This window comes from Rana temporaria, chromosome 11, assembly GCF_905171775.1.
Source record: "Rana temporaria chromosome 11, aRanTem1.1, whole genome shotgun sequence".
Lineage (NCBI taxonomy): Eukaryota > Metazoa > Chordata > Amphibia > Anura > Ranidae > Rana > Rana temporaria.
In genome coordinates, this window is record NC_053499.1 from 31992633 (window position 1) to 32019759 (window position 27127).

Sequence of the window (27127 nt, forward strand, 5' to 3'; positions counted from 1 at the left end):
TAAAATTTTGCGCGTCGTATCTTTGTTTTGGTATCCACAAAACAAGATACAACGGCATCTGTGTTAGATCCGACAGGCGTACGTCTTCGTACGCCGTCGGATCTTAGATGCAATTTTTCGGCGTCCGCTAGGTGGCGTTCCCGTCGTAATCCGCGTCAAGTATGCAGATTAGCTATTTCCGACGATCCACAAACGTACGACCGGCCGTCGCATTTTTTTTACGTGGTTTCCATTCGGCTTTTTCCGGCATATAGTTAAAGCTGCTATATGGTGGCGTACTCAATGTTAAGTATGGCCGTCATTCCCGTGTCTAATTTTGAAAATTTTACGTCATTTGCGTAAGTCGTCCGTGAATGGGGCTGGACGCCATTTACGTTCACGTTGAAAACAATGACGTCCTTGCGACGTCATTTGGAGCAATGCACCCTGGGAGTTTTTACGAATGGCGCATGCGCAGTTCGTTTGGCGCATGGACGCGCTTCATTTAAATGAAACACGCCCCCTACCCGCCCAATTTGAATTCCGCACCCTTACGCCGCGAGATATACACTACGCCGCCGTAACTTACGGCGCAAAATTGTTGAGGATTCAAACCAAAGCCAAGTAAGTTACAGCGGCGTAGCGTATCTTACATCTGCGCCGGGCGCAGTGTATGTATGTGAATCTGCCCCCTTGTATGAAAAGTTGCACTTTAAAAAATAATTTGTCCCATAGCTTAGTGAATGTAGCAGAGTTTCACTTTGCAAAGAATACCCAATCGTGAAAAAGGAAAAATAAACATGATTGGATGATGGAAGTCAGCGGAGCTTCAACTCCTTCACTAAGCTCTGGGGAAAATTCTCCTGAAAATTGCATGTTCCCTTGCAAAGTGAACAGCCTATTTGCTGTTAGTAAATCAACCCAGTGGCCACTTTGCCCTGCTGGTACAGTTAACATTTACAGAAGGATAAGTTAACAATGGAAGCCTTCAACAATAAGGCCTCATACACACGACCGTTTTCCTCTGCAAAATCCATCAAGAAACTTGGTGGCAGAGCATTTTTGCCGAGGAAAACGGTCATGTGTATGTTTTTCATCAAGAAAACTGTCGAGGAACTCGACGAAAAAAAAAGAGAACAAGTTCTCTTTTTTCTCGACGGGAGTCTCAATTTCCTCGTCGTGTTCCTCGTCGGGCTGGTTTTCGACGAGAAACACGTTCGTGTGTATGCAGCATTTTCATTAGCGAGGGAGTGATGCATTTTTCATCCAGCTGGTGAAGGAGCAATACTGTGGAAGAAGATATTTTCTCTGCACTTTTGGCAACTTGTCACCAGCAATAGAATTGTAACTGTGCCATGGGCCTAAAGGAGCAGAGAATTTTTACTTTGCAATGTGAATAATCACTTGGCAAATTTAAAATATTAAACTGCCTTTAAATTGTTTTTATATCTTGCACCTGATTGGATGATAAAACATCATCCAATCATGTGCAAGATATAATTTTTTTTTATTACTTTTCTTTACAATCGATGAATTCTTAGTGAATGTAGCTTTACCTTATTCACTAAGCAAAGTTAGTATTTACTTTGCAAATTAAAAATGTTCCACTCCTTTAGCAATCAACCCCTGTACGTCCATTTTGTTGTAGCTTTAAAAGTGCTTATCTTTCGGCCATTACAGCACACTTTGACAAAGTCGATACATGATCTCACGTATAACAGTGCTTTTTCAAAATCTCCACAAGCTAGATTTTATGTTTTTTTTTTTTGGGGAAGGGGACAGACAGACAGCCACCGTCTTGTAGTCTCTTTCAGGACAATGCAAGTAAATTTCAGCAGGGTTTGTTCCAACTCATCTGTGATAAATGAGAAGATAAGGCAATCAGTGCACAACATGACACTCTGTTCAGTTAGTTAGACACTCTTCAGAACTATTCAGGTGTGCTCTCACAGCTCAGAAATCTGACATAGGGGGGTATCTCACTATAAATGTGTCTTCATTGCCGCTTACAATTCATGGAGCATTCACATTACCTAAGGCTTAACCCGGGTCATTTATCACTAACATTACACATTAGTCCTCTTGTCATACTAAAGCTTTGGATTTGAGCCTGGCTGAAAATGTTATTTTATTTTATATTGATCATGAAGTTTTTTTTTTTTTCTTCTTTAATCTCTAGTCCCATTGCTTGACAAATGCTTGCAAAACTCTCTCACCTATTTGCGAGGACCTGTGTGGCTCTCTAAGGGAGAAGGCTTCAGCCCTACGGGAGTTAAGGTCTACATTCAAGGAGTTTTGTCGGCCCTGCGTCAGCGATTGAAGTCAGCAAGTAGCTACAGCAGCCAGGTGAGTTATCATGCTCTTTGTATTCTTTTTCCCCCCGTCGCTGTACTTGATTCAAGGCAATGATTGGCACCATGTCATAAAGAGGTGTGACATTTATACACTGTGCTGTGCTAACCATTAGGATGCAGAGATACGTTCATGGCATCTAAAAGCAAGGTTTCGGGAATAGAGCTAATTGCATGTCTATTGTGTGGGATGTTGTGTTGACTTACTGCATACTGTGCACGGATTAGAGTGCATAGACACTGCACCAGACTAGATATCTATCCTAAGGAAGAATAAAAGACTCTAAGCTGATTCTAGAAGGCAAATGAAAAAATTACTGGTGGTATTGCCCATAACAACCAAAATCCTTTTTCTATTTTATGTATTCTTTTATATAGCTCCAAAGTAACCCTTAGCACTTTAGAGACAGTATTACATCAAAAATCAAAGCACCTTTGGAAATAGGGACCGTTGTGGATGGTTCAGTGCTTTCTGTAAACTGCTGAAGGGTTTGTTGGAGTTTTACATGAATAGAGAACAGCGCACACTGAACCATCCACAACAGTCCATTCTCACAAAGGTGCTTACAATCTATTGTGCTCACCACAATCACCCTAAACACATCTAAAGCCTCGTACACACGATCGAGGAACTCGACGGGCGAAACACATCGTTTTCCTCGTCGAGTTCCTTGTTAGGCTGTCGAGGAACTCGACAAGGCAAGTTACTCCATTCCCATCGATGAAATAGAGAACTTGCTCTCTTTTTGGCTCGTCGAGTTTCTAAACGAAAATATACACACGACCGGTTTCCTCGGCAAAAAAATATCTCCCAGTTTCTTGCTGGTTTTTGCCGAGAAACTCAGTCGTGTGTACGAGGCCTGACAGATATTTTTGGGCTATCATAGAAAACTACAGTACTTAGAGGCAGTATTTGCCCAAAAACATGGAGCAAACTGGGAGCCCAGGAACCATATTGCTAAAGCCACAATGTCAGAGAAGCACAGACAACTTCTTATTAGTTGCCTGTGGAAACATCCTTACTTTTCCAGCTTTCATACACACCCTCACCTCCGCTACCCTTTCCTATCATCCTATGAAGTAGTATAATGGTGCTGATAGTTGTTGTAAAGTACCATTTTATAAGGTGTGCCTTATGTCTAAAAATGTGAATCAAAAAACAATGAAAAAAGTAAAAATTTAATAAAAAAAGTAATTCTTTGGAATGCTTGGGACTTCCAAAGCAGATGTTGTTTGTAATTTGGAGCTTAAAATATAATCAATTCGATTTGGAAACTGATTTCTGGTTAGTCCTTACCATTCCTATTCGATATTCAATTATTTAGCAAGTGTTCCAATGTCAGAGGGTGACGAGTGACCAGTAGAAGGTGTGGGGTGATTTTTAAAATATAGAATGTGAAGGTGTGGCCCATATCAACCAATCCAATTTTGAGTGCCATTTTTTTACTATTTAAAAAAATCAAATGGCGAATATTTTAGTTAGTCACTAAAGCCGTGTACACACGATCGGTTTGTCTGATGAAAACAGACTGATGGACTGTTTTCATCGGACAAACCGATCGTGTGTGGGACCCATCAGTCTTTTTTCCATCGGTGTTAAAAAATAGAACATGTTTTACATTTTTCCTATGGATAAAAAAACAATAGAAAAATCTGATCGTCTGTGTGGAACTCCATCGGAGAAAAATCCACGCATGCTCAGAATCAAGTCGACGCATGCTCGGAAGCATTGAATTCATTTTTTTCGGCTCGTCGTAGTGTTTTACGTCACCGCGTTTTGGTCTGATAGTGTGTATGCAAGACTGATGAAAGTCAGCTTTATCGAATATCCGACGAAAAAATCCTTTGGATTAGATTCTATCAGATATCCGATCGTGTGTACAGGGCAAGAGTATCACTTTTTTTTATCGTCTCTACCTCTGTATATAGCAAGAAAGAATGATGTGGTCCAAGGGACCATGAGTAATTGGCCTCCATTCCAAATTCGGACAGAAAAAGAGAGAGTTTGGTCTTTGTTAAGACTGCTTTTTGGTATACATCTCTCATTCAAAGTCCCTATCAACCTCCCCCTTTTTTGTTGGAACCCATATAAGCAATACTGTGTTTTATATCCCACATGCTTACTCTACATAGTGGTTGGCCTCATTTAAAGTCCGCCTGACCAAACTCTCTTTCTAACTTTGTATTTATTCCAGGCTACCATGGTACATCAACTTTATTGTTTATTATGGCCTAAAACAGAAACATAGTTGTCTTGTTCTGTATCTAACAAGCCTTAACTCTACATCTGTCATTTCTCAGTGCTTGTCAAAACCCGATTGGTTGTTGTAAAACATCGAAAACAGTCTTGGACAGTTCTTCTCCCACACACTTTGGTATATGAGGCCCAGTGTTTTTTTTTCCCTGTAGTGTTAACAGTTGCTATGGGTAATACAGTTATTCCATTTGACCTGTTTTTAACATGAGGCCAGGCATTTTGGAATTGGGCATCTTATTAATGAATTCCCATTTGCTTTTTATTTTATGGAAACCTATACTAAAATTAATATGTAAGCTGCTATTGCCAACGTGTCCTTTTTAAAACTGTATCTTAAATCTTCAGTGCATTCTATGCCACGTAACCAAAATCACTTGATCAGAAACTTCAGACCAACCTTCCTTGCTCCATATTTGTTGTGGATCAGTTATTTACAAAGCTTTAGCCCCCTTCAAACCTATGCAACGTGCAGTAAAATGCATAATGTGTGCCATGTGTTGTTGTGCTATGCATTTACAATGGCAAGCCAAGGCACAAGTCCAGTAGGTGGCAACGAACTCAGGCTACAGCATACCACAAAGCACACAATGATGTATGTTGTGGTGCACTGCTTTAAAAAATGGTTGAGTTTTTGATTCATTAACCATTTCAATACTGGGCACTATCCCCCCCTTTCTGCCCAGGCCAATTTTAAACTTTCAGCGCCATCATTCTTTGAATGACAATTGCACTGTCATGCAACACTATACCCATATGACATTTTTATTTATTTTTTCGCACAAATAGAACTTTCTTTTTGTGGCAATTAGTCATCACTGGGTTTATATTTTTTGCTAAATAAATCGATAAATATTGAAAGCTTTGATTAAGTTTTTCTTAGTTTCTGTTATAAAATTTTGCAAATAAATAATTGTTCTTCAAAAATGTAGGCCAAACTGTATTCTGCTACATATATATACTGTCCACAAACGATAGTATACAGTATATATATATTTGAAAATGTATCAATCCTGATGTACTGATGGCCTATCTAATTTCTTAAGGCCTGAAAACATCAGGACAGTACAAATATCCCTTTTTGGAAACTAGACAGTCCAAGGTACTCAGTAAGAAGCATGGCATGTTTTTTGAAGTTGACATTTTTTGTTTGTTGGAAAATTAAGAAATACATTTTTTTTTTTACATACTATCACCAATGTAGTACAGCATCATCTAACTGGTGTGGCTGTGATAGAAGACACTGGCTGGTGACAATATGTAAAAAATATTTAAAAAAAAACTTTTTTTTTCAAATGATTTGTTTTTATAAAACACTGTGACCAGAGCAATGCAGTGTTACCATAGCAACACTGTACTGCTTTGGGGAAGTGATCAGAATTTTTGAATTTGGTATAAGCAAGCATTTTTACTGAATGTAAATTGATTCATTCAGTGTGTATTGTTGTGATTAGCTGTGATAGGCCACAGCTAATCACATGGTACATATGGGCTGTGAATGACCATGTCTGTACCATGTTATCAATGCAACCAATCACAGTTAGCAACATAACTGTACACAATAAATGGCATTGATAAAAGCCATTAATTGTTTACAATTGTCAGGTGATCTGCTATAATTGGTCACAGCGATCACATGGTACCGGCAGCGGGCCTGTACACTGATCAGTCATCGGCAGTGTCTGGTACACACAGTCAGTGACAGATCGCGCCACATTGCGGCCTGTTTTGGGAGGACGTCATATGATGTCCACCCGAAACGACAAAGGTCCTGTCCAGCCATCATTTGACAATAGGCTGGGCGGGAAGTGGGTTACCTTAAAAGAACATATGTTATCTCATGAAATACTGCATGATAACGTGTGTGACCTAAAAGCCAGAGAGGTCTTTCAGAAGAAGGTCAAAGATGACAGTTGAAATTATTTGTCTGTGATTAATAAACCTGGCTACACACATTTACAATCTGATTGTACAATCTCATTTAGATGTAAATCTAAAAGCTAAAGTAGAAGAGCTAGCTGAGGGAACTGCTCCCTTCATTTTGCCCCACACAATCCATCACTCTTATTGGGGATCCACAGCAGAGAAGGTTTCTCTATCTTTTAGAGAGTCAGCCGTTAATGATATTACTTGTCCTTTCACTTGTTATGACTTTTGTCTGAAAAAATTGACCTATTGGTCCAAGAAGTGCATTCCAAGAAACGCATTGGGTAGTATAAAATGAATAGATTGTAGAAACCAAAATCACAGATTTTGGTTTTGCAATTACTTGAAGTGTATATGACTCATAAAAAAAGTGAGATACTGTATATTTAATAACAAAAGATTTGATTTGTGAAAAGACAAGATCACATAAACATTTGTTGTATCAAATTCCCCTCTCTGAGATCAATGTAAACCCCCAGCCACCTCTTTCTCTCACCCCCTCTCTGTGATTACTGGAATAAAGAAAATCCATATCTAAATTCCATTTTTTTCTTACCTTAACCTCTGCTCATGTGACATTGCAGCCCCAAATCTTCTCCAGTTCTGTTTATTCTTGCTTAGGGTCCTTTAGGTGTCTATGTCACTGCCTGCATGACAAGGACACTTGCTATTGGATGGCCGTCGGCAATGTCCCCCCCCCCCAGGGAGATAAGGGGTCTGACATCATCACAGGAAGAGGACTGGTGGTCTCAGAGCGCCATCACAGCATTGGTGCAGTCCCCTGCACTGGAACTGGTGACAGTTAGGGACCCGGGTGGTGCACTTCGTTTTATTCCAGTTTTCTGGAATTCAATAGATTTTTTTTGGTGTGTCAAGCTAGCTTTACACATAGATTTCTCTCATTCAGCCTTTATTTACGCTAAACAAATATCTTTCCCCGGGCCAGCTATCTGTAAGGATACAGTCACTGTTCAGCAGCAATTTTCCAGCCAAATTTTTATTTTACGTTTTTCAAGCCAGATGGAGCCACCAATGGTTCAAATTTTGACTGATTCAGCAGAAATCAGATAACATTTGAGATGCGTATGTATAGTAAGCTCAACCATTTGCTTTTAAAAAGTTTTGTGAAATAATGTTGTGCTCATCAAGTTCAGAGGGCATGTTATAAAAAGCCCCATTTCCATTTTTTTGGATAAAAAATATATGCAATGCAAATGATTGTAAACTATTTTTTTTTTAATAACAAACATATTGTACTTATCTGTTCTGTGTAATGATTTTCCAAAACCTCCTCTTCTTGGGTCCCTCGCCAGCGCTCCTGTCTCCTCCCCCCTGCCGAGTGCCCACCATAACAAGCCACTTGCTATGGGGGCACTTGTGCAGGCTCACTTCCAAGCTGCACTCTGTTTGTCCATTGACTCAGACCCGCCCCCCACTCCCCCCTCAATGGCAGTGGTTGACAGCAGTGGGAGAAAATGTCTGGTTTGTTAATTTTTTTTATAAAGTTGTGTCTATGTGTAGTTTGAAATTATACCCTGTATGTACAGTATGCAAGGGAAACCATGTTTAATTATTACATACACAGGCTCTGCTTCCTGCTTTGGAGTGCTATAAACAATGTTTGTGTTTTACTGTTGCTTTTAACAATGCAAGTCTAGAAGTTAAAAACAATGCACTTCCTACGTGGTTGATACCTTGACAGTCATTAGGGGGGAATAATAAGTGAGGGGGAGCCAAACAGAGCTTCCTCTAGTGCAGGGGTCTCCAAATTCGGCCCGGGGGCTGGATGTGACCCTTGGCTTTTCATTATCTAGCCCTTGGGGCACTATTCCACCAACTGACACTGTCGACGTGGCACTATTCTTCCCACTGACACCAACAATGCGACACTATTCCTTCCATTCAAACCAATGATGGGACATTGTTTGTGCTCACTGATGCTGGAGCATTTTCTGCTCCCCCTGGTAACAGTCGGGTCCCCCTAAAGTCTGCAGGACACTAAACTGTCCCTTTGCTTAGAAAGTTTGGAGACCCCTGCTCTAGTGCCTTTTTTGCAAATTTTTCATTTTAAATTATTATTTATTTTTTATTATAACAAAAACATGAAAAAACAAGCATATAGATTATTAATGTCACATTTAAAAACTGAGCACTGCAATAAAAATATCCAAAAATATGTTATATTTTAAGATAACTTTTTTTTAATGTAAAACATATATTTTTGCCTATGGAGCCCTTAACATTGGTGAACAATTTTACATTTCTTTATGTCCCCCCCCTTCACTTCCCTACCCATGGCATCTGTTCTGTTAATGGCTTACAGTTATTGACTGCTCTCATCTTCAGCGTTTTTTTCATGCTGCACCTGTGTTGTTAAATCACCTATACTGTGTGTGTGTATGTATATATATATATATAGCATTGAACATGTCACCATCTTTCTAGATAAATATATTTCTAAAGGTGCTATTGACATGAAATTTTCACCACATGTCAGTAACAACCCATGCAGCCTGTCCAATAATATGTTTAATAAAATGGAATGACACAGGGAAAAAATATTGAACACGTGAAGAAAGGGAGGTGCAAAAGGGCATGGAAAGCCAAGATGCCAGCTGAAATCTATCAGTAATTAGAAAGCAGTCCTTTCCCTTGTCACTGCAAATTGTTATCAGTTGGTTTAGTCTCAATGATGGCTTAAAAAGGTGTCTCATTACCAAGGTGTCACACAAGAAACATCTCATGATGGGTAAAAGCAAAGAGCTCTTTCAAGACCTTTGCAACGTTATTGTTACAAAACATCCTGATGGCATTGGTTACAGAAGGATTTCTAAACTTCTGAATGTTCCAGTGAGCACTGTTGGGGCCATAATCCAGAAGTGGAAAGAACATAAGTGAAAATAATCATCAGAAGAGTTTTCTAAGAGCCAATGACCACTTGTGGAGAGCTTCATAAAGACTTGGAATTAGCAGGTACAATTGTTCCAAAGAAAACAATAAGTAATGCACTCATCCACTATGGCATGTATGCACACTCACAATGCAAGACTCCAATGCTAAAGAAAAAGCATGTTGAAGCTTGTTTAAAGTTTTCTGCACAACATTTAGACAGGCGTTTGAAATACTGTGAGAATATAGTCTGGTCAGATGAGATCAAATTTTTACTTTTTGGAAGCTATAATACACACCATGTTTAGAGGTCAAATGGCACTGCACATCACCCAAAAAACACCATACCAACAGTGAAGTTTGGAGGTGGGAACATCATGGTGTGGGGCAAATTTTATATTGTGGAAGGAGGGATGAATGGAAAAATGTACCAAGACATTTTTTTATAAACATCTGCTGCCATCTACCAGGATGATAAGGTTGAAATGAGGGTGGACATTTCAGAAAGACAATGATCCCAAACACAAAGCCAAGGAAACTCTCAATTGGTTTCAAAGAAAGAAAATAAAGCTGCTAAAATGGCCCAGCCAATCGTCTGACTTGAATCCAATAGAACATTTTTGGAAAGAACTAAAGATCAGAGTTTATAGAAGAGGCCCACAGAACCTTCAAGATGTTTGTCTAGAATAACGGGCCAAAATCTCACTTGAGCAATGCATGCAACTATTTTCTCCATACAGGAGGCGTCTTGAAGCTGTCATTACCATATTTATTTACATATATATTCAGTGAGTGGAAATTATTTGTTACTTACCACATATTAGAGGTTTATTTTTTAGAAAAAATATGAACAAAAGAAGTGATATAATTCCTTGAACAAATTTGGAGCATTTTTGAGATGTGTTCTCTTAACAAGACTTCATTTTTCAAAACCTCTTGAAATAGTTTATTATTCAATAACTAATCCCTATGATCCTAGGATACACTTTATTCAAAACTACCCAACGAAACTAGACAACAGTTAAAGGATAAAGGGCTATCTGACTACCAAAAAAGATCAAGACCTCCAATACTCACATAGATATGTATTTTCAGGGGAGGGCTGGCAGCCTTAGGCCTGGGGGGCAAGTTTAGTCAAGTGGCCATTGAACCGCCAAATCAGCTCACCATCTATGGCCTATCTGTTTTTTCAATGCAGCCTCACTAGTGCAGCAAACTTCAGTGCCCATCAATGCAGCCTGATCACTGGGGCAGGTTACATGGGGTGTATGGGGGGGATCAGCTATGGGTTTCAGGGTCTCACCTCAGTGATCTCAGCAGGTTCTTGCATGCCACAGCCTCCTGGGGGGTAATGCTTCTGGCCCTGGGGTCAAGTTGCAGCCAGCACCCAGCCCTGCGTCCCGACTCCCTGCCTGGGACACCCTGCCTCTGCCTGCTTCCAAAAATCCGGTCTCCGGGAAATGTAGTTTCCTCTGCGCTGCTCTGTTTTCCACCCACCAGCAGCTTGAGCGTGGACTACAACTCCCTAGACCAAAATAAAAAAAATTGTAGCGTCTTGGAGGCAATTGCCACCCTGCCCCCTGGCCTAGCCCACCTCTGTGTATTTTCATATGATGTAGATGTACATGGATATATCTTCTGCAGGTACCCAGCTCTCCAAATATTTTGGACAATCAATAAGCCGTTCACCAAGACTTTCCAGTACATCTTTATTCCTGACAAAGTTGCAGAGGTGTCTTTTCTGGCCACCAATACCCAATAGTTTTTCGAATTGTCAACTAATTCTAATTAAATTTAATTAAAAATAACCACAAATACAGAGATCACTTCATTATTGGAAGCACATTTATTATGCCTATAATGCATTGGTTCTAAAAGTGTGTTTGAGGGCTTCTGAACATTTATTCAGGAATGCTCATTACCTTGAATATTATTACTATTAAAAGTATTAGTAGTGGTGGTAGTAATAAAAATAATAGTAATATTTTATTTTATTTTTAAAATCATTATGTGCCATCATTAATCAGATCATGTTGGTTGATTTCACTACAAAGAACTAAGAATGATGCTGTATTATCTTTGCCCTTCTAGCAGTGCACAACGCCAATGCCGGGTACACACGATCGGAAATTCCGACAAGAAATGTCTGATGTGAGCTTCTGGTCGGAAATTCCAACTGTGTGTAGGCTCCATCTGAATTTTTCTGTCGGAATTTCAGAATTCTGTCGACGCATGCTCGGAAACATTGAACTTCATTTTTCTCGGCTTGTTGTAGTGTTTTACGTTACCACGTTCTTGATGGTCGGAATTTGGTGTAACCGTGTGTATGCAAGACAAGTTTGAGCCAAGATTCCGTCTGAAAAAAATCCATGGTTTTCTTGTCGGATTTTTAAGTCTTCAGACTTTGTGACTATGGGCAGCCGATAATCTTTTGCATGTTATGGTTTACACCAGGTAATTTTCATCCTATTTATACTCAGACTGCAGCACAGTTGTGTCAGATTTGTTTGTATCATGTGACACATTGGCTCCTCGTAATGACAGATTTTTTGTGATAAAATTGTCCATCAACCTACAGATTAAAAAAAAAAAAAATAGATCTCACACTTATGCCGTGTACACACGATTGGTTTGTCTGATGAAAACGATCTGATGGACCGTTTTCATCAGATGAACCGATTGTGTGTGGGCCCCATCAGTTTTTTTCCCATTGGTGAAAAAAATTACAACCTGTTTTAAAATTATCTGATGGTTAAAAAACCTATTGGAAAAAACGATCGTTTGTGGTGAAATCCATCGGTTAAAAAATCAATGAATGCGCAGAATCAAGTCGACGCATGCTCGGAAGCATTGAACTTCATTTTTCTCAGCACGTTGTTGTGTTTTACGTCACTGCGTTCTGACAGGATCGTTTTTTTAACTGATGGTTTGTAGGCAAGACTGATGAAAGTCAGCTTCATTGGATATCTGATGAAAAAACTCCATCAGACTGTTTTCATCGGATGAACCGATCGTGTGTACAGGGCATTAGTATATATCAAAACTAAAGAGTGCTTAAAAGCTGCAACAGTACCATGAGATATTCGTCACAGTCAAAACAATAATAAAGTATATTGGTTCCGCCCATGGAGCTACGTGCTGTTGTCACTACGCAAACGGAAGTGACAGAGCTTTTATTTTACTCTATATGCTGGCCAGACTTTATTAATCCCTGTGTAATTACATAGAGTATGTGTACATGTATGTGCAATATTCTTTTTTTAAAGTGTTTTTTAATTAAGATTTACACTATGTGGAATACATTTCCTTCCTTTAAGGCTGCATTCACACCTGAGTGTTTTATCGCCTGAAGCATGAAGCTCCAAAACGCTAGAGGGGAAAAAAGACATTATTCTCTATAGAGATGGTTCACATCTCCACTCCAAAACGCCTGAAGCCGAACGGCTGAAGCTCAAACAAGTTCCGGACCCTTTTTTGGCGAATTGGGCCGATTTGGGCGTTTTAGAATGTTTGTATTCCCATAGAAAGTAATGGAAACGCTCAATTTAAGCGTCTAGCGCGACAATGAGCGTTTCTACGGGCATTTTGTCGCTTTAATCTGTTCTGTGAAATAGAACATTTCACCTAGGCAGAAGATAAAAAAAATCTACAAACATAGCAACAAGTGATGAAAGAGATGATCATTTTTCCTATTGGCTAAAATAAAAAACTTCGAAGTTCAAAAATTTCAGACAACGCTGTATGCAAACGCGCGAATACGTGTGAAAACGCTACGCTCAGGTGTGAATGCAGCCTTAGCGTCCATGGCAGTGTGGATATGGATGTCAATAATATACTGCTGGTTTCCTTTTCCATTGGGTGGAACTTCACCTGGGGTTTGAAGGAATTTTCACGGGCACTTTTTGACTTTTCTGTTTAGATGATGATGGTGATCATCACGTGGTCTCTCTGGAAGCTTTGGTGTTGGATTATTTGAGCCTTTCTATTTACAGAGGACTTGATTTTTTTATGTGGCCTTTATTATGCATGGTGGACTCACTTTTCTTTTCCAGTAGAACTCACCAGTGTGATATAGAGTTATATTTTTAATTTTACTTATGACTTTGTATATTTCTTTAGCGCAACAGATATGCTTTATAATAGATAAAAAACAAGTTGTCACGTAATAATCAGCATGCAGCCTGTACCTCTGCAGGCTAATACTCTGTACTGCAGTTTGCTATTACTACAGCTGCACACCTGACCTCAATCAGAAGTGCTTAAATGGAGTATAGAATATTTATTCTGTCCCCTGTCAAAGGTGCCCTTTTGCTACATCTCTGCCAAATTCATGTTTCTTGATCACTCTTCAGTATTGACTTGGACTTCCCTGCTTTTGTATAACTCCTGCTCTGATTTTGGTTCATTCCCTGACCTTGCTTGCTTGCCACCAGCACTGATCTCCAGGCTGTCTGCCTATGTTCCTGCCTTGTGATTTTGTAATGTGTTTGGTTCTGTCTGCTCAGTCCGCTATCACCTTTCAGAGACACAAGATCCACCTCATCCTGTGACAGCATGCTCTAATATGTCTCTAAACTCCAGACAACATAAAGCTTCAAATATGTCTGTAAGGGGTTTTCATTTTTCTAAGTCCAGAGGTTAACAATATCACTGGGCCTGGCTGAGCATTTTAAATGGCTGTTTTTGCTCTTAGTACTCAACTAAATCGACAGAAAAGATACAGTCAGAATAGATACTGCTCCTGTTCACTTGAGAAAATGTGACTGGGCACACTTTACCTGCTAAGACTAAGGCCGCGTACACACGATCGGTCAAAACCGATGAAAAAGGGCTGAAGGACCGTTTTCATCGGTCCAAACCGATCATGTGTGGGCCCCATCGGTCAGTTATCCTTCGGTCAAAAAAATGAGAACTTACTTAATTGAACCGATGGACGCCTAACCGATAGGTCAAAACCGATCGTTAGTATGCAAAAGCATTGGTTAAAAACCCGCACATGCTCAGAATCAAGTCGACGCATGCTTGGAAGCATTGAACTTTGTTTTTTTCAGCACATCGTTGTGTTTTACGTCACCGCGTTCTGACGCGATCGGTTCATTAACCGATGGTGTGTAGGCACTTCAGACCATCAGTCAGCTTCATTGGTTAACCGATGACAACGGTCCTTCGGACCGTTCTCATCGGATGGACTGATTGTGTGTACGCGGCCTAAGTTCCATTCTCAGTATGGAACTGATGAGTCCTAAAATTTGGAGCCACTTTTATGATATCTGGAACCCAATCTTTTGCTCTCCACAAGAAGTATGGCATTTATGTAAAATTTTAGGGTAGTTCAGAGAACAGCAGGTGATATTCCAGCACACCAAAAATAACTAAATAGCATAACAAGTTACATTTCAAATGAACTTAACACATTCAATAATAGGGAGGCTCCATCTGATTAGCATTCTTGTTATGTAGTTGTGCTGTTGGTGGGGGTGTTGAATCTGGAATGTCATTGTACTCTCTTCTAGTGTTTGGGGACAAACACTGCTATGGGGGGGAACGTGTGAAAGGGCTCTTGTCATGTCAGTGAATGAGTAGGACTGCAGTTTCAGTGTGTTTCAAGCAGGGAGGCTGTCATTCACCGATCTAATGCAAGCTAGTGGAGGCCAAATTGGAGGAGTCTGAAATACAGTACTTTTTTATTCACTGTAGCCCCATTTAAAGGACTTCTAAAAAAAAATCCTGTTTTGACGTGCCATACAATTAGTCACCTAATCTGCCCCAAGCAAGTGCAAAGTGTACCCAGCGACAACAGCAATTGTGAGTTGTTCTTGTTAGGTGCAGACTTTTACATCTAAAAGGTGCTATAAGCCAATACATTTTCTATAAAGGGAAGCATTTAGGATATTGTCATATTGTAGTCAACAGTAAATGAGTTTATGAATGCCTAGGGCAAAAACAGATCTATCCTAAAACACAAGCAGTAATAAAATGGGTAAATAAGACTAACATCATGATCATTATATGCTTTGATTGATTATTAATTATGTAAGCAATATCTTACATGGTTAAGATGTCAAAATATTACAATGTGTTCAGATGAAGATTCCGAGAATGTGAAATGCAACAAATATAATTTAATAATTATTGACATGCTGAAGAATAAACTTGGATGTCATTGACTGTACAAAATAATACAAAACAGCTGTGTTTGCCGCATACAACAATAACGGAGGAAAAGTATCTATAAATCTGTAAACTATATATATATATACATATGTATATATATATATATATATATATATATATATATATATATATATATATATATATATATATATTTATATACACATATATATATATATATATATATATATATATATATATATATATTTATAAAGATAAATAAATCAACAAAGAAAGGGATGCGGCACCAGCGCACATTGACATGGGGTGCGACTCACCCACTAATAATTATTTTAGTTTGTATAATATTTATAAATGTGTGCCGATGGAAAAACATGCAGAAAATTATTTTCGGATAGTTTACCTTGCTGCTATAACACACATATGTTCTCTTAAACCAGAGATTCATAAATATTACATATAATGTATGATTAAATGTATGTTTGGTAGATATGAGATTTATACTTGATAATATAAGATTTGCTGTGTATTAATTTTGACACACTCTGTATTTTAAATGTGAAATCTATATATTTGAGAGATACGTTGTATTTTGTATATTATATTTTCTATCTTTAAAACTCTATTTGTTAGATAGGATACACCTTATGTTAGATATGAAATATTTATTACTTATGAAATAATTATTATTAGGAAACCTGGCAGTTTAGAAATACACAAAATATAGACAATTAGAACTCATTTTTAAATTAATATTAAAAACATATTTTGCATCTTAAAGACTTCACTTATTCGATTTGCCTACACTGTTTGTTAAACTGGCCATACATTATACAATTGTCTTATTCAATTTCCTTTAGATTTATCTTCAACTATGTATTGTAAGGGCCTGCCTGTATACAAATTGAAAGTGTTTAGATTTGACTTCATATTATATGTTTTTTTTTTTTTATGAAAAGGAAACTTGTAAAAGAAAATTGTATACTGTATTGCCAGCCTTAGATTGGTATAAGACCCATATTAGGCTGGACATAAATTCTAAAATGTTATTGTTCAATTTTCCTTTTACCAAATCCATATAATATGAGGTCAAACATAAACACTTTCAATTTGTATGCATTTAGGCAGGCCCTTGCACTACATAGTTGAAGGTAATTCTAAAAAGAATTGAAAATTAAAATTGTATAATGTATGGCCATCTAAAAGCTTGATATGAGATGACAGGAATCTATATTAGGTGTGAGATTGTAGAGATCTATATGATGTATGAGATGATATAGGATATACGTAAGAAAATTGGGAACACCTGGAAGACACAAAATGCTGCCACATGGAATTCCCTTCCAAATGAATATAAGGTAAGCAATTTGTATATTGAAGACTCCAGATGTAGATTAGATATATTGTTTGTTAATTGAGTATTAGATCTATATTAGGTAAAGTATGAGATGATAGATATCTATATTAGATGTGGCATGATATGATGGATCGTTTTGTATAGAGTTATCAGTACTACAATTGACAAAGAAAACTCAAAATGTAGACAATTGCAATTGACTTCTTCATTAATGTAAGATAAATATTTTATATTTTTAAGGCTCCATTGACTACGTTAAAGACTTAACGTACTGCATTTTTATTTATTTTTTACTTACGTTTTTTTACTTATATCTTGCCTGTCAAAAACAACTATTATTTTGTAAAAAATAAAAACTCAAGATATGTCTTGTGAAGAACGTATTCCTCTGAATAACTAATTTGACTTTAAGCCTCTGTTTTAGAAAGCAGGGTGATTTACAGGTGGACTCTCTGATCCAAAGCACTTTTTTTTTTCCAGACCAGCACCCGTAATGATCAGGTCTGAGCACCTTGCTTAGGATTCACCAGACGCCCCTAGTATTGTTTGTGATACTTAGCAGGATATTTGACAGGATGCTCCGTGGAGTGGAAGTTTTGAAGGAACAATGCAATGCTCTCTGTTATCAGATGGGCAACGCACTGCCCTCAAACAAGCAGCCACCTACATATGTGAAGTACAGTATTTTAGGAACCTTAAACTTGTCTCGTTCTCAAATGCCATAGCTCGAAACAGGCCTAACATCAGTTAAATGAAGTGAAAATTGTATTCTTGTCTTGATAGAGATGAAAATGGATTTCTGGTCATGAAATAGATGCAGTTGTCACTTTTTTAAAAAGGTGTCAGCAGTTTGCTTTAGAGAGTGAGGTGCCAATTCAGTATGACAGTAAACTTGTGATCTGAGCAATCAATAAAATGCTTCAATAACTTCTGCTTCATTACACTTATAATAAGAGGCTATAGATCTGTGGCACATAAAATTTTGATAAAGAGAATATGTAAGACCTCTCAGAGAAGCGGGTTAGCCAGTACAATAAGTGCAATATTGCCATCTAGAGTTTATGGGCATGTAATTCTTCAGTGAAGTCTTAAGAAAACAAAGATCAGTGTTTTCTGCTACTTGTCAGCTTATTTATTGTACATTTTTTCTGGTTATGTTATATGGCTGTTTTCCGTTTGTAGCACTTGTGATGTTGTATTAGCTTTGTTTCGTGAAATTGTCTACCTATATGCATGCAGAGGCTTTTTTGTATAGGTTCAGTGCATCCCAAATTTAATTCAGGTTTTGGTAAATACTGGTAGTTTGAATTACCTACCTGCTTCTTATGGGTTTAAAAACACAAGTGATCTGTTGTTGAACTTGGCATACCTACTTATGGGTTCAAAAACACAAGCGATCTGTTGTTGAACTTGACATACCTACTTATGGGTTCAAAAACACAAGCGATCTGTTGTTGAACTTGACATACCTACTTATGGGTTCAAAAACACAAGCGATCTGTTGTTGAAATTGGCATACCTACTTATGGGTTCAAAAACACAAGCGATCTGTTGTTGAAATTGGCATACCTACTTATGGGCTCAAACTCACAAATATTCTGTTGTTGAATTTAGCATACCCACTAACTGTTTCTTGAGCTCTGGCCTTTCATGGGTGTTGCACTTAATGACTTACCGTAGTAAACACAAAGAGGTTGATTTACAAAGCAAAAAAGGCTGTTCATATTTCAAGGGAATTTGCACTTTGCATGGGAATTTTCCATAGCTTAGTGAATGTAGTGAAAATTCATTTTGCAAGTATGTGGTGATGGAAGTCAGTAAAGCTTCCCCACATTCATTAAAGGGTTTGTAAAGAATTTTTTTTTTATCTTAATAGCTTCCTTTACCTTAATGCAGTGCTGTTTTCATGTCCCCTTTGTTCGTTTTTGCTCTCAAGTTGCTGTAATTCTTCTCTGATCTCCACACTTACTGGTTGTCTGTTTCCTGAAAACCACAGTACTTGGAGCTTTCTATCTGTGGTCACTAATCAAGAAGGTGGGCCAGATTCACAAAGAGATACGACGGCGTATCTCCTGATACGCTGTCGTATCTCTGAGATCCGACGGTCGGATCTATGCGACTGATTCATAAGAATCAGTTCCGCATAGATCTCCCTTAGATCCGACAGGTGTAAGTGACTTACACCGTCGGATCTTAGGCTGCAATCTCCCGCCGGCCGCTAGGTGTCGCTTCGTTTTTTTACGCGACGAATATGCAAATGAGGAAAACCGCCGATTCAGAAACGAACGCCCGCCCGTCGCTTTTTTTTCACTTCGTTTGCGTTCGGCTTTTTCCAGCGGATAATTACCCCTGCTATAACTGCGGCATATCCTATGTTTAGTATGGCTGTCATTCCCGCGCCGAGTTTTAAATTTTAACGTCCTTTGCGTACGTCGATTCAGAATTCGGCCCGACGCTAGTTACGCTCACGGGGACGCGCCTGATTTAAATACTACACTCCCCCTAGCCGCGGAATTTGAATTCCACCGGGGGAGTTACGATCCGCTGGTGCAAGTTTCGAGGTAAGTGCTTTATGAATAGTGCACTAGCCTCGCAAAATTGCGCCGGCGGATCGTAAATCAGATAGATTACGCGGATCTAAAGATCCGCTAATCTATCTGAATCTGGCCCGGTGTGATTACTGTGGGCTAGATTCACATAGATTAGCGGATCTTTAGATCCACGTAATCTATGTGATTTACGATCCGCCGGCGCACTTTTGCGAGGCTAGTGCAGTATTCACAAAGCACTTACCTCCAAACTTGCGCCGGCGGATCGTAACTCCCCCGGTGGAATTCAAATTCCGCGGCTAGGGGGAGTGTACAATTTAAATCAGGCGCGTTCCCGCGCCGATTTAACTGCGCATGCGCCACCGGCGATATTTCCCAGTGCGCATGCTCCAAATGACGTCGCTAGGACGTCATTGTTTTCGGCGGCAACGTAAATTCCGGTCATCCATATTCCTGACCGACTTACGCAAACAACGTAAAAATTTGAAACTCGGCGCGGGAACGACGGCTATACTTAACATTAGCTACCCCTCATATAGCAGGGGTAACTATTTGCCGGAAAGCGCCAAACGCAAACGATGTAAAAAAAAAGCGGCGGGCGTTCGTTTCTGAATCGGCGGAAATCGGAATTTGCATATTCCTCGCGTAAAAAACTGAAGCGACACCTAACGGCCGGCGGGATATTGCAGCCTAAGATCCGATGGTGTAAGTCACTTACACCAGTCGGATCTAAGGGAAATCTATGCGTAACTGATTCTTATGAATCAGTCGCATAGATCCGACCGTCGGATCTCAGAGAACACGATGGCGTATCAGGAGATACGCCATCGTATCTCTTTGTGAATCTGGCCCAGTGTGTCTAAAACCCCTCAGCACCAATCAGTTTCGTTTTCCAAACCATCACTGCCCTGTATTGGCTCTCTGGCTCTGTACATCACAGAAGCAGGAAACAACATGCAAAACTGAAACTAGAAACTACAGGTACATTATATGATTGATTTTGATCTATTTTTAATCGTTTTTAAAAGGAATCAGTTAACTATTATGTCTCTATACCCTGTAAACAGTCATTTCAGCAAAAACATTTTTTTCCTTTACAACTCCTTTAAGGAAATAAAAAATGTCTTTGCAAAGTGAAAATTCAATTGCAAAGTAAACAGCCTATTTGCATTTAGTAAATCAACCCAAAATACTCAGAAGAAGCAGTGTATGCTTGGGTAAAATAAAGAAAAATCAAAACAATTTAGGTGCATCTCTCTAATGCATACACGTCTCCATGTTTTGTCGCTTTAAAAACACTGTGGGGTGTATTTACTAAAACTGGAGGGTGCACAATTTGGTGCAGCTGTGCATAGAGACCAATCAACTTCCAGGTTTTTAGCAAAGCTTAATTGAACACGCTGAAGTTAGAAGCTGATTGGCCACCATGGACAGCTGCACCAGATTTTGCACTTACCAGTTTTAGTAAAGCCCTTTCACACTTGTGCGACTTTTCCTGTGACGTTGGACGTAATGCCGCGTACACACCATCACTTTATGTGATGAAAAAAAACGACACTTTCTGTGAAGTAAAAAATGACGTTTTTGAAACTTCAATTTTCAAAGACGAAGTTGCCTACACACCATCGTTTTCTCACAATGTTCTTGCAAAGTGAGGTTACGTTCCACCACGTTTTACCATTGAACTTGCTTCATAAGTAGCTTCTGGGCATGCGTGGATGAAAAAACGTCTTAGAAAACGACGTTTTTTGCTACACACGGTCAATTTCTGTGAAGTAAAAAGTGCACTTTTGAAAAACGACACATAAAATTGAAGCATGCTTCAATTTTTTTTGGTCGTTTTTTACAAGACATAAAACGACGTTTTCCCCCACACACAGTCAATTAAAGTGACGTTTTTAAAAACGTCATTTTTTTTCATCACATAAAGTGATGGTGTGTACGCGGCATTAGAGTCATACCCCATGATTTCCAATGATAAAAATTCATATTTGTGCGACTTCAATTCGCACCAATTACAAAGTAGTCCCTGTACTACTTTGGTCCGACATTGATGCGAGTTGAGTTCCACAGACCTCAAGTTTACACAGGCATTCCCTAAAATCGCTGCAGAATCGTGCGACTTTTAAGTTGAAGAAGTGTGAAAGAGGCCTAAGTGACCCTCACTGAGTATACAAACATACTTGTTGATCCTACCATAAATCCAGTAAACTCTTAGGGGTAGATTCGCGTAGATCCGCATATCTTTGCGGCGGCGTAACGTATCCGATTTACGTTACGCCTCCGCAACTTAGACGGGCAAGCGCTGTATTCTCAAAGCTACGCCGCCGCTCCGTAAGTTGTGGCGGCGTAGCGTAAATCGGCCGGCATAAGCCCGCCTAATTCAAATGTGGGACAGGGGGGTGTGTTTTATATTAATGTTCTGTGACCCGACGTGTTTGACGTTTTTCCCAAATGGCGCATGCGCCGTCCGTGGAATTTCCCAGTGTGCATTGCTCCTAATACGCCGCAAGGACGTCATTGGTTTCGACGTGAACATAAATGACGTCCAGCCCCATTCACGGACGACTTACGCAAATGACGTAACTTTTTCAAATTTTGACGCGGGAACAACGGCCATACTTAACATTGGTACGCCGCACTTACGCCACCATATAGCAGGGGAAACTATACGCTGGGAAAAGCCAAACGTAAACGGCGTAACTGTACTGCGTCGGCTGGGCGTACGTTCGTGAATTTGCGTATCTAGCTGATTTACATATTTTGACGCATAAATCAGCGTACACGCCCTTAGCGGCCAGCGTAAGTATGCAGTTACGATCCGATGGCGTAAGAGACTTACGCCTGTCGGATCTAAGGGAAATCTATGCGTAACTGATTCTATGAATCAGGCGCATAGATACGATGGCGCAACTCAGAGATACGATGGCGTATCTGGAGATACGCCGTTGTATCTCCACTGAGAATCTGGCCCTATATCTCCTATGGAACTATAGAATGCTTACAACTAAGGGGTTGATTTACTAAAACTGGAGAGTGAAAAAACTAGTGCAGCTCTGCATGGTAGCCAATCAGCTTCTAAATTCAGCTTATTCAATTAAGCTTTGACAAAAAAAAAAAAAGAAGAAAAACTGGAAGCTGATTTCTTTGCAGAGCTGCACCAGTTTTTGCACTCTCCAGCTTTAATAAATCAACCCTTGAGAGTCAAAGAAAACAATTTGTGGGCTAGATTCAGATAGGTGAGTGGATCTTTAGATCCGCGTAACCTATCTGATTTACGTTACGCCGCCGCAAGTTTTTCAGGCAAGTGCTTTATTCACTAAGCACTTGCCTGTAAAGTTGCGGCGGCGTATCGTAAATCCCCCGGCCGAATTCAAATTCGGCAGGTAGGGGGCGTGTATCATTTAAATGAAGCACGCCCCCCCGCGCCGACCGAACTGCGCATGCGCCGTCCCAAAAAAATCCCAGAGTGCATTGCTCTAAATGACGTCGCAAGGACGTCATTGGCATCGACGGGAACGTAAATTACGTCCATCCGTATTCGCGAACGACTTACGCAAACAACGTAAAATTTCAAAACTCTGCGCGGGAACGATGGCAATACTTAACATTAGCTACACCTCATATAGAAGGGGTAACTATACGCCGGAAAAAGCCGAACGCAAACGGCGTAAAAAAAAGCGCCGGGCGGTCGTTCGTTTCTGAACTCCTCATTTGCATATTCCTCGCGTAATAATACGGAAGCGCCACCTAGCGGCTGGCCTGGAATTGCAGCCTAAGATCCGGCGGTGTAAGTCACTTACACCTGTCGGATCTTAGGGATATCTATGCGTAACCTGATTCTATGAATCAGGCGCATAGATCCGACCGACAGAACTCAGAGATACGACGGCGTATCAGGAGATACGCCGTTGTATCTTCTTTTTGAATCTCGGCCCGTGACTTCAAAGACTCCAACTACATCTTGGGTTGGTTACTGCAGGAACAGTCCCCAGGAACTAGAACATGCTATCATTTTTGCAAACTTCTGTAGGGACTGCAAAATATACATACTAATAATACTAATAATAAAATGTTGAATGTAAACTGCTAAGCCCTCATCTCCTTCTAACCACACCCCCCCCCCCAAATGCTAATGTATGTAGGGAGCAGTAACCTTGGTAGGTGGAAAGTGAGTTTGCACATGTGTACATGTACTCTAAAGTGACCCATAGACACTAGAAGACAGTCTCACAACAGATGGTCTAATATGTACAGTGCCCCTACAGACCTTGCCAGCTGAAGCTTATCTGGAAGGGCAAAGCTTTGGACAGGTTTTAAATCCTTGCCCGGTCAGAATTACTTTTCTCCTAATAATCTGGCACTGTGAGTGTGTACAGGAAGCCACTCTCACCTTCAGCGGGGTTCCATATCAGATGTGTATCTGGCCAATGTTAGGACTGGGGCAGCTGGGATTTGTTCTGCAAGCCAGTGTCTGATTGCATGCAGTTATGTTTTCTCCAGGATCGATGGAACTAATATATTGTATTCAGTAAGATTAAATGAATACTGTACTGTAGATGTCATGACCATCATGTTTGTATTCCATGCAGTCCTATTAGGCAGCATAGCCAGGCTTTGAACTCACAGCACAACTTGGTCCAGGACATCTGCCCAGGATAGTGGCTGCAATATGAAACAACGGCACCATAATTTTAAGTGTATTTAAAGTATTTTTTTTTTCTTTTCTATATTTCTTTCTTGTGCATTGAAAGATGCAGGATTGGGTCATACTACCACCTACGGAGAGAATTTTGACACAAAAAGGCAGTGACCAGCCTAGTATAGCCCTTGTCCTAGGACAGTGATGGCGAACGCAGATGTTTTGTGACTACATTTCCCATGATGCTCAACTATACTACAGAGTGCATGAGCATCATGGGAAATGTAGTTCCAAAACATCTGGGGTGCCAAGGTTCGCCATCACTGTCCTAGGAGGATGGACGTCTTTTCTCTTCTGAGAAATGCTTAAAGTGGATGTAAACCCAATTCATGAAATTTGAGCTGGGCACATATATATGCAGTATTTTGTTATCTCTCTTCAATGAGCTAAGTCCCATAGCTCTCTCCTGAACTGTTCCTCTGTTATCAGCCTGAGACCCCCTAAAAAATTCTCTGACACATCAGATAAAAGCAGCCTGACTTTTCTGTCTGGGGAGGTTGCTATAAATAGATTAGCAGGGAGCTGGCCCTGTTACGAAACACCTCTGAGAGTCTCTGCCTATGTGAAGAGGGGGCAGGAATGGACTGGCCATTGGGACTACAGGGAGTTTCCCGGTGGGCCGATGGCTCAGTGGGCCGGCTTCAGTGACAGCAGACTGCCGCCCCCTCTGCTCCTCTGTCTCTCCCTCCTTGCAGCGCTCACTTGAGGGGAACAAAGAAGCAGGGGGAGGACTAGAGGAGCCGGGGGACGACAGAGGAGCATGGGGGGAGGGGACAGACAGCTGACTCAACAGCTATGGCCTGGGAATTTCTCACTTCTGCCTAATCTTGTCCCATAAGGGGGAGCACTGAACTGAGTCTTTGCCCCGGGTGAAATAATGTCTAGCTTCCCCACTGGTACTGCCTATAAGAGTACCAGTACCAGCCGTTCTACTCTAATAAAGTAGAATGGCTAGTGGCTAGTGAAGGGGGAGAGGGGGCTTGGGTGGCCGGGGGGGTGCAGGAGTTGTCCGGCTGCCATGGGAGAGACCTGTCAAAGTGGGCCAGTCTGGATGAAGTCCAGGGCCAAATTTCTGTCCCAGTCCAGCCCTGAGAGGGGTGTGGGCCTTTCCTCCAATCAGCAATTTTAGCTATCTTGGCTGTATGCCCAGACATCACACTCTGTGTTAAACAGGAAGAGAACATTTCCTAACACGATCTGAACTTTCTAAACAGTATATAAATGTGAAGACAGCAAAACTTATGTAGGGAGATTTGGTACATATCTGTGTATTATCTGAGGCTGTTCACTTCACTGGGTGTATGGAGGGTTTACATCCACTTTAACCATTTTATCAGGCATTTTTCAATTTTTTTCTCTAAGAATATTTTTTTCTTCAGTCAAAACTGCTCTATTGGCTGCTGGTCTCTTATGCAGCTATCTGCAGTGACATCCTCAAACAGCTTTGGAGGCCATACCTGGACCCCATTGGCTTAAACAACTGTGGGGCCTGTCTGAAATGTGACCTTAAGCGCTGAGCTAGTGGCGCTTTTGAAGACTCTGCTATAATTATTAGAACTATTGGGTACATCATTATCTAGTTTTTTGCATTGTTATCCGTGGAAAAGGGTTTCAAGGATAACTCCACTTTCTTGCTAATAATAAAATAAATTATTACAAAATCCTTGTAATGTACACAGATCACCCAGAGGAGAATGTTTTTTTTTTTTCTCAACAAAAGTGGAGTCAGGCCCCGTACACACGTCCGAGAAACTTGACGGGCAAAACACATCGTTTTGCTCGTCGAGTTCCTTGTGAAGCCGCCGAGGATCTCGGCGAGCCAAGTTTCCTCATTGACTAACGAGGAAATAGAGAACATGTTCTCTATTTGGCTCGACAAGTTCCTCGTCGGTTTCCTTGGCCAAAAGTGTACACACGACCGGGTTTCTCGGCAGAATACGGCTCTGATCGAGTTTCTGGCTGAATTCTGTCGAGAAACTCGGTCGTGTGTACGGGGCCTTACTCTTTAAGCCCTGGTAAATTGAGTGCTGTATCAGGCATGCACTTTGTGCTCTGTTCCTGATTTTTCAGTGTGAGGTAGCACCTTCCTGTCATTGTTACTTTTCACAAGAGGCATGTGATTCCCCCTCCGCTAGCCCATGCTGTAGCCTATAGTGTCCTGGTCATCTCCAGCCATTTGAACCCTTTCTGCTCCCAGCAGCCAGTTTGTGATTATTCAAGGTTTTTTTTTGTAAAATTATTTTTATTGAATTTTTCAAGACACATAAACAATAACAGGCCACAAACGTGACCAACATTTACCGGTCATGACACAGAGACCAGTGTACAAACCAAAACTCTACCAAGAGAAAAGGGGGAAGGGGGGAAGTGGGGGGGGGGAGAAGAGAAAAAAAAAGGGGGGGGGAGGGGGGGGGCGACAAATTCTTGCATTAGACATATTCAATATCGGTCCAATGTAATGAGATGGATTATAATGCAATGAAGTCCAAGCTTGACCGTTCCCCCCTACACAGTATAAATAAAGCCTTCTTGCCGACCCTCGACCCCAGTACCGAGCTAAGAGACGGATGTTCTCACTCCATCCCAAAGGACCCAACCCCTCCATAATAGGCAATAACTAGTACCCTTTCCAAAGTGAACAGTCATCATGAGACATATGTGATTACCCAAGGTTTTTGCCTGATATTCTCCTGTCTCTGTGAAGCAATGTAACATGTTGGATAGTCCCTCTGTATTGGGTCTCTTCAGGTTACACTCCACAACAGTTCTGGGGTGGCCTGCAGTGCCCCTTCTCATGGGCTGACACTCTGGACTATTGTTCCCAGCTTGAGTCCTTGCATCCCTCAGAGTAGTCATTAGCTTCACCAGGCTTTATCCCGGTATGAGTTCTCTACACTTATGCTTGAATTTATGCACCAAATTGTAACTCTTTTTACTGACTGTAAATCCAAAGGATGTAAGCGTACGCCAGCATCTTCCCTTGCAGAA

The 27127-nt window shown here is 40.4% G+C and overlaps 1 protein-coding gene across 1 annotated transcript in view; it reads left to right on the top strand.

Moving 5' to 3' along the window:
- The window catches only part of LOC120916781 (doublecortin domain-containing protein 1-like), a 137055-nt gene that overhangs the window by 94678 nt on the left and 15250 nt on the right, over positions 1–27127 (top strand). The window contains exon 7 of the mRNA XM_040327718.1: positions 2159–2325. Coding sequence (XP_040183652.1) covers positions 2159–2325 — 167 coding nt within the window. The remainder of the gene's footprint in view (positions 1–2158; positions 2326–27127) is intronic.